This window comes from Tiliqua scincoides, chromosome 2 (genome assembly GCF_035046505.1).
Source record: "Tiliqua scincoides isolate rTilSci1 chromosome 2, rTilSci1.hap2, whole genome shotgun sequence".
NCBI lineage: Eukaryota > Metazoa > Chordata > Lepidosauria > Squamata > Scincidae > Tiliqua > Tiliqua scincoides.
In genome coordinates this window covers 28,968,783-28,982,666 of record NC_089822.1, presented here as the reverse complement: position 1 = coordinate 28,982,666, position 13,884 = coordinate 28,968,783, and the positions used below count along the sequence as shown (strand labels likewise).

The following is a 13,884-nucleotide window of genomic DNA, read 5'->3' as shown; positions in this document are numbered from 1 at the left end:
GGGAGCCCTCACTGGCCCGAAGCGACTGCTCTTCGTGACAGCAAGGAAAAGGCTAAGCACAGGAGAGCAGGAGCCCCGCCCATCTGCAACCCTCCCATTAGGTTGGCGAGGCTACAGTTGAGTCCAGGTGTGGGATGGGGATGGAAGTCCTAGGTCTGTTTGCCCTGCTGTTTGGGTTGGGGGGGGCGGGGGTAGGCACTGAGGAAAGATGGGAAACTGTGGGTCTATTTGTGCTGCTTGCGTGTGCTGGGGGCGGGCGCTGCAATGGAGAAATCATGGGATGTTTGAATGTCGCTGGAGAGCATGTCTACTCAGCAGTAAATCCCATCAGATTCAGCGGGGTTTACTCCCAGGAAATTGTGGATCCGATTGGGCTGTGAGTGTCAGTGGGGCTTACTCCCAGGAAAGTGTGGGTTGATTGGGCTTGGTGAGTGCTTGGTGTTGGAGGTGGGCGCTGCAGGGAAGAAATCGCAGGGATGTTTGAATGCAGCTGGAGAGCATGTCTACTCGGCAGTAAGTCCCATAGTGGGGCTTACTCCCAGGAAAGTGTAGATCCAATTGGGCTGTGAGTGCTCAGTGTTGGAGGTGGGTGCTGCAGGGGAGAACTCATGGGATGTCTGAATGGGAAGGAAACCTATTGCTTTTGCTGGTTGGGGTTGCTGGCAGAGAAGGAGGAAGAAGGGGGTCCATTTGTGAATGGGGAAATACACACAGCTCTCTGCCTGCTTCTAAATTTGTTTGGTGCTGGGTGCAGGCTGGGGGAAGGAGAGGGACTGAGGGAGGGAGATAGGCAGCTCCCTTCTCTGTGTGAATGAGGAGAAACAAACTCCTGCCCTGAGGGGGCAGGTGTCCACCAGCTCCCCGGCTGACTGTGTTCCTTTGCTGCTGCTTGTTGCCAGGATTTGGGGAGGGGGAGAGAGAGAGAGAGTAAAAACATGCTCCTGCATGGGGGGGGGGGAAGGAGCCCATGCTGACTCCTCTTAAGTTTGTTCTGTACTTTTCCCTAGAAAGAGGTGTGTTATATTTGTCAGGAATTATTTTAACAACCCCCTTTCTTGATCTCATGTGTATTATAAATAAGCTCAGTAAAATTCATTCATTCATATAAGTTCCATCTCCAATATATTCATTTATGTAAATTTATTCAAATTTGAAATGTAAATTTCCCCCGGCCCCTGACACAGTGTCAGAGAGATGATGTGGCCCTCCTACCAAAAAGTTTGGACACCCTGGTTTAAATTAAAGTGACTCATTCTGTGGAAGTTGCCTCTTTTGTGAGAATTCTTACAACAACCAGAAACAGATTCCTGTTACAAGCAGAAATAGTCTATTCTAGAAACAGCTTGCCAGACATAAGGAAAACCAAAGTAAAAAAGCAAAGAATGTCAGTTTGCACGGAAGAGGCAGATGAACGGCTTTTTCCTCCCCACACACAGGGCTTCCACCAGTAGTGTTTCATTAATCCACTAGAAGGTCGTAGGAGCTTAGAACATTAAGCATATTTACAAAATTTACATTTCTCACACATACACACACACACACACACACACACACACACACACACACACACTTCAGCAGAATGGTGCCTTCTCAGTGTGCCATGAGATGAAAAAGGTTGAAAATTGCTGCTCTAGAGTCTCTTCCCACTTCTCTACCTCTAACCTCTATTAAATCACCCTTGGTAGCAAAGAAGAGACATGTCTGCCAAGCACATTGCTTCAACACTCCTGCTATTAAAGTGCATTTCAGGACTTAACTGAGTGGGCCCTCTGCAGATTGTGGGTTCTCGGCTAGTGCCTGACCTTCAATGCTGCCATCAGCTCTCTGTTAAAACTTACCAAGAATATAAAATGCAACAGAACATGATGGTAGTTCCCAGTCCAGTCACCAAGTTTTCATCCGTTTGCAGGCCATGACTAAATTCAGGCACACAAATTGTGATGTTCTTCTGATTCTCATCTAGAACTTAAAAACCAATACAAAAAAAAGGTTTGTCCTGTGACTGTTATATTTACCTCCCCAGCACTGTAAGCCACAAGGGCCTCTCACTAGGAGCAGATGGATAACCTGGCATTCTGCCCACTGTAGCCTCCAAGTTCTGGTAGTATGATCCACTCAACTCTTCCATCCTCATTCTGGCTTTCCCCATTCTATATTTCACTCTCTCCTTAGGTTTTTCCTCTTCTCCTCCCCACACCTCAGTATTTTACACCTGCTCTTCCTCTTCCATTCTCTATAGCACTTTCTCTCCTTTTCTATCCATTCTGGAACTCCTGCCATTACAGTTCCAGTAATCACTTATGCCTTCCAGTTTTCATTAGCCTTGGCTTTCCTCCCTATTTTTTTCTCCCAGCATGCATGCCTCCGACTTTCTCCTCCCTTGCTGAACCTGAAGTCTCTGTATTCCTCTATTGTCTGTGCTGGGTCTTTGCTTTATCTCTTTCCCTCCATTGTTTTTGCCCCATTCTCAGCTGACTTCCTTTGATTTTTCCCCACACTGCCCCTCTCCATCCTGGTTCCTCATTTTCTATTCTCTTCCTACTGCCCCACTCTCCCTGGCTTGCTCTGACACCTCATTTAATATTTTGCCCACCCTTTGATATCCACCTGCCTGCAGCTTGCTGCCTGGTGAAGAGGTCATTTTGCCCTGGGACTGTATCAGTGCAAAAAAAAGAGGACTCTCAGCCCTGGATGAACCCTCTCAATGGTGGAAGCCTCACAGAAGCTACACCGTAGAACTGGTCCACAGCTTGAGAAACACCAACTTAGACCATGATTTACCAAGTCCCTCTGGGTACACATAAAGGATTAGCCATGCCCAAATGGGGCATTTTTTGGTGTGTGTTTCTAGTAGCAAGGACCTTACACCATCCAGAAACAAAACAAAATGGTTTGCAACACTCCCAGGGTGCTGCTACTGGCACTGAGGAGGGAAAAAGAAAGATAAAAGTTCCATTGGGCAGAGAAAGGTAGCTGGATACATTTCTGCATTGAGGACTTAAGCCTCAAGGTTTAGTACCCACTGAAAAACAAAACTAGGCAGAAGCCAGAGAGTGTGAGAAGCAATTTCAACTTGCCAGCACAACCCACTGAGAATTAGGGAGGGCATGCTGGGGTATTGATACCAGATCAGAAAGATCCATCTGAAATGTTGTGGTTCTTGAAAGATAGAACCTTTCTTCAATTGTAAAAATCCTATGGGGATTTAGAACAGCCTGTCTTTGTAAACCGCCTTGAATAAAGTCTGAGGAGAAATCTGACGACCAAGAAAGGCGGTATATAAATACCTGTATTATTATTATTTATTATCATTATTATCATTATTATCATTATCATTATGGAAGAAATTAGTTAATTTGTGTGGGAATAACTTCATACAAACTGATGTTACCAAGCAACAAAATAACCTTTTGACCTAGGGAGAAGGACTTGGGAAGCTTCCACCTCCCAGCAACTATTTAGGCCTACCTTAAGAGACCTAAGTCTTAGACAAATGTTGATCCCATTATTAGCTTTAATTTTTTTATTTACTTATATAGCACCATAAATGTACCTGCAATCCCTGATCCAAGTAACTTACTTGTTTCTGGTGGTTTGCTTGAGAGTGCTGAGAAAGTGAGATACATGACATAGCAGCTTATAACACCTGACTGCAACAACCCTGAATGTTTCTGACCTACAGTTGGAAAAAAAAAGTGATGAATTTGTGGAACGCTTTTGCAGACACACATTTTCTTCGTACAAAGGAGAATGCTCATTCACACTGAAACATTTGATAAAGATTATGTTTCTGTCTTATAAGTAACCCTTCCATTTTTCTTTAAGATGTCAGATAACCAAGAGAGGAAAAACCCTTGATAACCAAAAGTCACTTCAATCTCAGATTTGCTTTTCTATAAGGAAGTAATAAGTGTAATAAGTAAAAATAACATAGATGGGCACCAAGAGTACTGAACTTAAACATCAGTCTGATACACACTGGTGTATCTGTGTAATGCATCAACATACTCTTAGCCCCATGACATGCCCAATATGAAACTTCACTGGAGGGTTGTTTTGTACAAGGAGGGTTCAGCTGTTGGGTCAGAGTCTGGGATACACAAGTTCCAAAAACACACAAAATTTTACTGGTGAGTTTTACAACCTGGCTGTTCAATTACAGTCAGGGGATACTATTAGAAAGAAAGTTATCAGTGGGTCCAATTCAAACAAGAAAATATTTTAAAAGCTTGCTTACGGTCTTGGACACAGGGTGAGATGGCTACCATTGAAATAAGCAGGCACAGACCACCATTGACACCAAGCAGGATCTTGTTAAAAGTACAGCCATCAGCACGGGTGTAAAAGACAGCCATCACAATCAGAGCTCCAACAGCAACTGAGTACAGTACAAGTGTCACAAGAGCTAAGGAGCCATACCAGAGTTGCTTGTGCCTTGTGCTGGATGTCCTATTTGGGAAAGAAGAATCAAATTTGCATTTGATTGGAGGAAAATACAAACAAATGAATGACACTAATGGATTGTGTTTAGATTCATTCTTCAGTTATTCTTTAGTTTATCTCAAGTAAAGTCACTTAGGGCACAATCCTAACCAGGTCTACTCAGAAGTAAGTCCTATTTTGTTCAGTGGGGCTTACTCTCAGGAAAGTGTGGATTGCAGCCTTAGTTATATTGCTTACAAGCTTTGATCACGTGAAGTAAATATGACTTGATATTTAAGAAAGTCCACTAGGCTTTGTTCAGTATCCAAAAATGGATACGGTCTCTGCAACTATGGCCTAAACTCCCCAGCACATGAGGAGGTGCATCAAATCTGCTGTTCAACCGTGCGTGATGCCTTGCCATGCTGAACACCACCTAACTTACCTTGCAGCACACCAGTCAACACCTCTTTGTCCTACTCCCTAAATTTGAAAAAACAACAGAAGAGAGCAGAAGAGGAAGCACAGAGAAGACAGTCCATCATTTTCCTCTCCTCTACACTTCTTCCACTGTGCCTTTCTTCCTTTTTTAATCCAGAGAGTGACAGGAGAAGAAAAAGTAGGGATGGGTGACCTGAGAGTGCCTCTGCCAATCTATAGCCTGAAACAACAGCTTCAGTTGCCCTCAAGGGTGTGCCAGCCCTGGGTTCATGTCCAGAAAGATCAATCTAACAACTTATAAAAGGGAAATGCTTTTGTTCCATGTTCAGATTTTGCAGTGAAATGTCTGGAGAGACTAAATCCTTTTTTTTTTTTTTCTTAATAGAAAAAGCAAGCAAACATCCAAAACAAGGTTTGAGAACTCCTTCGCGGAAGAATATAGCAGGAGAAGTGGTAATACTCATCAGCCCTTGAGCACAATGCAGGAAACTCAGAATGGTTACAGTCATTTTTCTGACCGCAATCCAAGCATTTTTGGCACATATGGAACTAAAGTGGCCTTTGAAGGACTTGTTGCACCATAGATAACACTTTGGCAGCAATAAAAACTATAATAGCCGAATCTGAAATAGTACCCTGCCATAAAGTTCTAAAAAGATACCTAAGCCAGTAATAAAAGGAAGTTGTTGTAATGGAAGATCAGAAGATCATCAGATGGATGATGTGGTGTTGACAGTGATTCCATGTTTTGACAGCTGGTTGACAGCTCTGGGAAGGGCAGGACTGGCTCCACAGCTGTAATCAATCAAGGCCAATGGAGGCTCTGATGGACACCTCAGCTTCATTTGACCTTGATGGGCTTTGAATGGACATGGACTAAGGGATGGCTCACCTGAGCCTAATTTGGACTTTATGGGACATACAAGGATAAAAGGAAGCTTCAGAAGGAGCAAAGCTACCTGACCCAACAGGGCTACCTGACCCAGACCTGGCAGAGAAGGAGTCTGCCAGGTCTCGGTTGGAGGACACAGAAGAGAGGACTGCCAGGACCCTGCTGGAGGAGACACTCTCCTGGAGAGGACACTGCTAGAGAGAAGGGACTCTGCTGCAGAAGACTGGACTGGGAAGACTGGACTGTGCTTTGGAGACTGGATTGGACTTGGATTGGAGGCTTCAGACCTTTACCCAATGAGTTAAGTGGAGTTTTGGGGAGGGAAAGCCTCTGGACAAGAGGACTTGCAGGGAGTGTATGTGTTTGTAGCAATAAATTCTTGTTAATTGCTCAACTGATAAGGAGTTCTTTTCATTTCTTTGCATACCACAGCTGCTGTTCTTGGAAAAGGAGGGTGTTAATTAGCCAAAAAGTGGGCATTAGAAGGGAGTTGGAATATTTGGACAGGACAGTTGTATAGATGAAAAGTAAGGAGACAATCTAAGAGATGGACAACAGTTCCTGCTGCTAAAGATTAAAAAACTAATTATATTTTTTATTTTTCCCCTAAGTAGAATACAGCTAATAACCAAAGTGTGAGTATAAAATACATACCAATTCTTGTTCCATTTGTGTGCAAATTCTATAAGCAGAATAAGCTGAATGAGAATGAAGAGGAACCCTCCTACAGTACCGACATAGCGCCATGCTGCGGAAGAGGTAAAGAGTATCAGTGTGGAATAATATAAATCAATTTTCTTCACTATGGAGATCAGCAATCATCATAGTGAAGAATGACATGAAACTGGTTCGTGCAGAAGGAACAAACTTTTGCTCAAAATGCTCCAACATGATATTTAGCCTAAATTTGTATTCATGATCAAATTTGGTTCATGATCTTTACCAATTTCACACATTGATCGCATCCACAGAGGTGCTGCCATGAATGGAAGATGTGTTCCCTCTGAAGAATGGAAGGAGTGTTCCACTTGCACAAAGGGACCCTTCTGCTTGTGCAATAACTCTCTGTATACATGGATCACTCCTTCCATCCTGGGGAAGAGTTTCTATTCATGCAGGGCAACTCATGGTCAATATTGCTAAGTGACTGCAATCATATCTTGTATTAAGAAGTATGTATCCATGGTTGAATAAGCAGTGTCAGAATTGTGGTGATGAACACAGTTTAGCACTAAATAATTCAACTAACCCTAGAAAAGAAGAATATTCTAATGAATGAAATTCATTCATCAAGACTAAAAAATATGAATCAAAAGCCAAAGCGGTCATAAATATTGCTTAAACAACTGAACTGACAGGACAAGTTTTATTTCATAACGCTCAAGACCATTAAAGGATCCCATTTAGAATACCACCAAATCTGTATACTTAGTAATTTTTATTTAGATGTTATGCTTAGAATGGAAGCTTTGGATAGCTAAGCACAGAAGGCCAAAAACATGTTGTAAGCCGCCCTGGGTCCCTTTTAGGGAGAAGGGCGGGATATAAATAAAGTTTTTTTATTTATATATATATATAAACGCTTTCATGAAACAACCCTAAACTGCAGCTTGTGGTTGAGTATTCATTCCCAGATTTGAATTTATATATGTTTACTGCATCTCCGAAAAAGGGAAAATTCCTACTGGCATTCTCAATGTTATATGGCACTCCAAAAATACCCACAATACATTTCATTCACTTCATAAAACAGACAAACCCATTTCCTAGATTTGCAATCCGTTCAAGATAGAAATGGACAATTTGGCAATCTAATCAGCACTTTCCCTGATACAAAGTGGTCATGAACTATCAAGAAGACAGTTTGTTTTCACATTTTAAAATTATTCAGAACATGTACCAGTGAAATTAAAGACACACACAAAAAAATAGTAGAGCAGCAGCAAAGACTGGCAATGGATAACTAGGTCAAGTCATGACCAAACACTTCAGGCAACAGAGAAAAGAGTTCATTGTGATTAAGATTCATGACAGAGCTTGATAACTTGGGCTCTGCCAACACAACTGGCTGTCTCTCAACTCTCAGGTCAGTGAGCTGAATGAGCAGGGAGTAATATCAACTGTAAGGAAATTGGTTTTGTTTTAAGAGTGCCAAGAGGACCAGAAGCCTCAACAACAAATGCAGTGCTTCTGATATGAGACGAAGTTAAGCAACAGCAACAAAATTTATTTAATTTTTATACTCCACCCTGGCTCTGTTACCTATGTTATTTATGTAATGTAAAATACCTGTTATTTTGCCTAAATATATGCCTGAATATAAACAAAACCAGCACAACGTTAAGTGACTGTTGTTACCCATTCCTATTTAATGAGCAATGAAACTCAGACCTAAAAGAAAATGAAAGCGTGGAAGCTCTCAAGTTTTAAGCAAGTCATTCATTTTCATTATTTAATTTTGGAGAAAAAACTGAAATGAAAGGCATTTGACATTTTGTAACTAGACTTCTCTAAGATTCAGTGCTGTTGTGCAGAACCCTTCCATGCTGTGCAGTGGCACCTTCTCAGAGGTTGGTGATGATGTCACCACTGACTGCTGAGTCAACTAAGCTCTGAGAAGCAGCTCGATTGAGAGGTGGGGGATACTGTTTGGCAGTGGTGTAACTAGGGCCTGAGGAGCACCTGCACCAAGTGCTACAGCAAGGGGAAGGGGCACAGTTATTTTTCTCTGCCAGCGATGCATCCCATGAAGTGGACTGTATTCTTGTTTTGAAGGTGCCACAAGCTGCTTTGTTATTTTTGTGGCTATAGACCCAATGGTTCTGAAAGTATACAGGCTTTCCCCACCCGTATATCAAGGTCTAAAGTGACTGATGCTTGCCACCCATAGAGGAGCATGGCCACTGGTGGTTTTCAATCTCTGCTGGATGTTTGGGTTTTGTTTTTTTTATCTCTATGGGCAGAGCAGGAAAGCATCTTGTGCTTTCTCTGGTTAATCACTATCGGTTGGGTCTGACTCACATGTTCAATAACAATGTTCCCAGAACAGTCTACTCCCCCATCTGCAGCCCAATGCAAAGTGCCAAGTGCCTTGCAAGTCGGATACAGCGACCATCAGCAATGGGGTGTGCAGAGCCCACTGCATTGGAAAGAAGGAAGCGGCACAGACAATAGGAGCAGGGGGAACTCTAAGGAACTCACACAAGCCAATCAATAGCCATACAGTCCAAAGGCACCTCTTCCCAATGATTAACATGGGGGCATGGTTAATGGGAATGTAATGCACCTGCCCCACTGACAGTTTTCTTGCTCAAGCTCCTGTTCCTTTTGGTGTGGCTTCAAGGGACAGGGGGCAGCAGCCAGACTGCAAAGTGGCTGCTGCCAGTGTCTCCTCCCTCTCCGGAGAACCAGGAAGTGATGTCATGATGTCACACGATGGGGTAATGTTGTGACATCACTACCCCAGGCACTGGGGCTGTTAGTTACACTTCAGCAGCTTGCAACTGCTTAAGTTGTTCTGTCATAACACGAACAAACAAATGTGCCCTGCTTTGTAGTTATAAGTGAAAAACTGATATTATTGCAAGAATGACGGTTAATTTTCAAAACTGCTGAATTGGAAAAATTTAAAAATGCACATGTTTAGAGTTCAGGTGCCAAGCTAGTGAATAAATGCACTTTTGTATCTTACTATTGCACTGCACATCTCTAAGACTCTCTGATACTTTGCTCCTCCTAGAGTATATGGACATTACTATCTGCCAGCAATAAGTTATCTTAATAGAAACTGCTTTTCAGACAACTGCTGCAGATACAGGTTCTTGCAGCAATTAAATGGAAATGCTGGAAGAAATTTAATTTTGTACTACTAGATATCAAATTGAAACCAAATTGCAAGATTCTTGAACTGCAGTCGCTGCTCCCTTTTAACAGTATTAAATCAAATCCAGTTTGTATTTCATGCTGTTTTCATTTAATTGCTTCACGTGGAGAACAGAACAACATATTAATTCCTGCAAGCCACGTACCCCAGCTGCATGATGACTGAGCTAATTATATCAGCTTGACATACCAAGTAGTATTACACATTCCAGAGTGATTCATTTCTCTTGCACACATTAGAGTTTTACTGTTTGAAAATATAAGGCTTAAAATAGAAAACACATTGTACAATCTTTTGTAGTTCCATAACAAGGCGTGCTGGAAAGGGCTTTACATTTCATGAATCACATAATAAACAAGCTTGTGCATATTACGACATGGCTTATGAACAAAAGTGGCAGAGAGACTGTATTTGCAGTGCAGGATTTCCAAGTTACTTTGTATGTGGCTTTGAACTCACTGATAACAGTATATGAGATTTGTTTCATCTGTTCCTTCCCCAACTCTCACATTGCCCCTCCCATGTCCTCCTACACTGGGAAGGGATAGATGCTCACTTCCTGTCCTTCCTGTGTAATTCCACCTCTCTCTCCCAGAAAGAGAGGGGGAGAGAGCTAAAAAATAAAACAAACAAAACATACAGCATCAACTACAATCAATTCTATCACTAGCTAGTAAAGTTGTGAAGGATGTCTTCTATAACCAATTGAAACTTATTTGATTACCCACTGAAAACCGAAACCTGCACACGATAAACCAAGGAGAAAAAAAAATGCAAAAAAGAATTGTAAGTTTGTACCATGAAGAAAGGTATTCTGGTCTGGAATGAAAAAGGCTCCTGAGCACATGGCTGCCAAGATTAGAAGTTTAATGAACCAAAATCTGGGGAAGGAAAAACAAACATACAGAGAATTGGATTTAGCCGTCAAATCTGGATTCCTCATTAGGCGACCAGTAACGAGGGAAAATGTTTTCATAAACGCTAATGGAAATTCATCTAGACCTCACCTGTTCTTCTCTCTATTCTGCTAAAGTCCCCAGTCCCAAAGAACTTGTACCACACAGAAACAGACCAATGAGTTTTGGAAACAAGGGGCTTAAAGAAGGGGACCAAAGGAGTAGAACAAACTATTTATAACCTATGAATTGTGTGTCTATTACTTTTACTAAGCACCATGGGAAAAGCCCACCCAAATTAGTAAACAGAACCAAGGACACCACTCTATTATATTGCAAAAGGGAGTATGCACTTTAAATACACTTTTAAAAGACAAACACGTAAGGGCTTACAAACTAACGAAACCGACAGAAACCCAACAAATTAATTCATGCTAACATAGGAGAAAGTGGAATGGGTAAATGCAGCACTGGACAGGGAGCTGGTGTTAGTGACTACTGCCATTATTGTTTGTTCACTGCTATAAAGATGCAGAATTATCTTAATGGGTGGCAAAGTCCCAAAGAGCTTTTGGTTCCAAACTAAGAAAAAAGGAAACAAGATAAAGGAGAAATAAGTGCTACAATGAGTAAATTTTATTTTTCACTTAGCATAGTGCATATTTTAAAAAATACATCCATCTGGCTTACCCGTTATGCATGTATGCACGGCAGCTTTTGCTATTGTTAATTTTGATTGTGAGCAAGAAGAAGATGAAGAAGAAGCAGGCCATTCCAAAACACACTCGATAAACTGCAGAGAAGCCCACCAGTTCTGGACATGTTTTGCCCACCTGTATATGTTCGCATAGCGTTGTATAAAAGCTAATCTGAAACACACAGAGGGATATATTAGCCATACCTCACAATCAAAGAACATCAGTCTGAATCTGATCAGAACCAGAATCAATTAGGGCCTAGCAGATCTTTCAGAGCTGCTGCTATAGTGCATGTTGCCCTTGGGCCTTGTTCGTTCCTAGTGGCTAGCAGGGAGTTGTCACCCAACATTGGTTGCTCATTGGCACTGCACCTTCCTTTGTCCTCTGTTCAGTTCATACTGACAGTGCTTTTCTGACTGCCAATGTTGGGGCCGATTAGATACAGTGACTGGCTCCTCAGGCATGAGATGTACTGATGAGGCATGAGCAGTAATGATGAGATGCGGGCATCAGGATGCCTCTCCATGGATAGTGGGCTGTGTTAGTGTTTCTGTGGATGCCAGGAGTGTTATTGGGAAGAGTTGTCAGTGTGCTGTTGATGCAGTATTACCAGGACAGGCCTAGGATATGATGGACATCGTGCTGGCATCTGCACAATGCTGGTATGGCATCCCGAATAAGACTGGGCCACAACTCCATTAATGGTCAATCAGAAAGTTGGAAAGGATAGTTCTCAATATTTGGTCTTGTGTAGAAAATTAATTTCTACTGACCACTCTGTAAGCTGTGCACTGCAAGATTTATTCTATTTGCTGTAAGTATTGCTGATTTATTCATGAGTTTCTATAGTGATATTTTTTCTATGTACTATATATTTTAAGAACATTGTAGACACACACAAAAAAACTTTTAAGTTTTTAAAAAAGCATCTTCCCTCAAACTCCCGACAGCTTGAAATGCTTATTACTTCTTACAAAAATAAAATACCAGCAAGATGGGAAAATTCCAGACCTCTCCTCACTTGCTAAATATTTGTTTTTGAGGCCATGCTCCAGCTTACAGAAAAAGAACAACAAGCTACACATTCTGGCCTCAAGCTCACCACACTAATGTGCAGTTGTGCTCAGAAAACATGTCTCATAAAGCCATTACTGTGACTTGAGGGCTGTCCTAGGGTTGTGTCTCTGTGAGGACTGATTCCCTACCCCCATCATACAAGCAGGACAGTCTATAAATAGATGCCTTGGCAAATAAAATGAGCATTTACTATAAAATAAAAATCTCTCTAGATCCTCACATGTGTGGACTAACTGAATTTCTATTACAACTAGGTAGAACATTAAAACACCCTTTTTGGGTCTATAAACAGAACCATGCTCCAAGACTGAAAAAAATATTTTCTAAGGCTAAACCCACTTTTGCAAAGATCCAGAGAAATGTGTGTGTCCAGATATTTTTTAGTTTTATGTTACACTTAAACTGGCTATATACTATGTCTGACAAGAACAAAGCTTACTGCTATAAGGTATAGAAAATACTTTCCTTTGCTTCGGGCAGTAGAACGAAATGTTGGCTGGTACCCAAAGAACCATGAAAGTAGTTCTGCAAGCCTATAGGTGACATTAATTTGTCTCTCAACCAGGAGTCATGGCAAACCACTTTGAAACTGAGTGAGTTTCAAATGCAATTTGATATAGGGCAGGAAGGTCAATCATTCAAAGAAAAAAAATCCAAAGCTAGCATAAGCCTCGTGTGTAAACCTAAGCAGAAATTTGGATCTTGGCCTTTGAATATAAAATTAAAAGGGTAAAAAGCAAACCTTGAAACCATGCATCACAATCAAAAGAATACTCTGGACATTGACAATCTAGCCCCACTTCCTTATGATGGCTTAATAAAAATAAGCACCAAAGACAAGCATTTGTAAAGTGAAGGCAGTCTAAGGGTGGAGTCTACATGTATCAGATTTATGGGTCAACATTAGCAACACTTAGCTAAATACAGTGGCCCCTTGTCTTATTTGAGGCTTACGTTCCAGAGTCAGTGCATAAAGCTAGAATTGTGTATACTCAAAATTGTCTGGAAAATCCTTTGCATCCAGAACATACATATGATCTTTTAAAAACTACCTAAGAGTCAGGAAGGAACTGAAACTGACAGAGGCAACAGCAGTTTCATTCTCTGATTTCACACTCACTCTCAAGCATGTATTTAGTAAGTGTAATGGTAGCTAGAATTGCCCCAATATCTAAACAGCATTTTTCCCCAGTACGCGGACTGTGTGAAGTTGAACTTGCATAAGTCAACTGTGCCAACTGTTGGCACATAAGTGAGGAGCAACTGTACAGATGAGAACGTGAAGTACTCCAAACTGTTTTTATACGTACTGTCTGAAAACATTTCTTAAACAGCATTCCAGGACCACAATCAAGAGTAAGTTCAACAACTAATCTTTATTAAACAGCTTTAACTTTTTTATAAATATAACATCAGACTAGAGTAGATACAACTTAATTAGTCGAAAGGTATTCTAAATTGGAGTGGTCCAGCCCACAGTCTTGGGTATGGTATGACAGTCTTCCAGAAGCCCTGTCATCCACCAATGCCTCCTGATTCAGCAGCTTTTCAATTTCCCTTCTGCATCATTCTGGG

General features: G+C 41.5%; 1 protein-coding gene across 2 annotated transcripts in view; it reads right to left on the bottom strand.

Moving 5' to 3' along the window:
* Positions 1 to 13,884, bottom strand: part of SERINC5 (serine incorporator 5) — a 58,602-nt gene that overhangs the window by 15,593 nt on the left and 29,125 nt on the right. For both annotated transcript variants that reach the window (XM_066617182.1, XM_066617183.1), the window contains exons 3-8: positions 11,225 to 11,403; positions 10,437 to 10,519; positions 6,410 to 6,503; positions 4,238 to 4,449; positions 3,581 to 3,676; positions 1,839 to 1,965 (exon numbers count right to left, since the gene is read on the bottom strand). In XM_066617182.1, the coding sequence (XP_066473279.1) occupies positions 1,839 to 1,965; positions 3,581 to 3,676; positions 4,238 to 4,449; positions 6,410 to 6,503; positions 10,437 to 10,519; positions 11,225 to 11,403 (791 nt within the window). The remainder of the gene's footprint in view (positions 1 to 1,838; positions 1,966 to 3,580; positions 3,677 to 4,237; positions 4,450 to 6,409; positions 6,504 to 10,436; positions 10,520 to 11,224; positions 11,404 to 13,884) is intronic.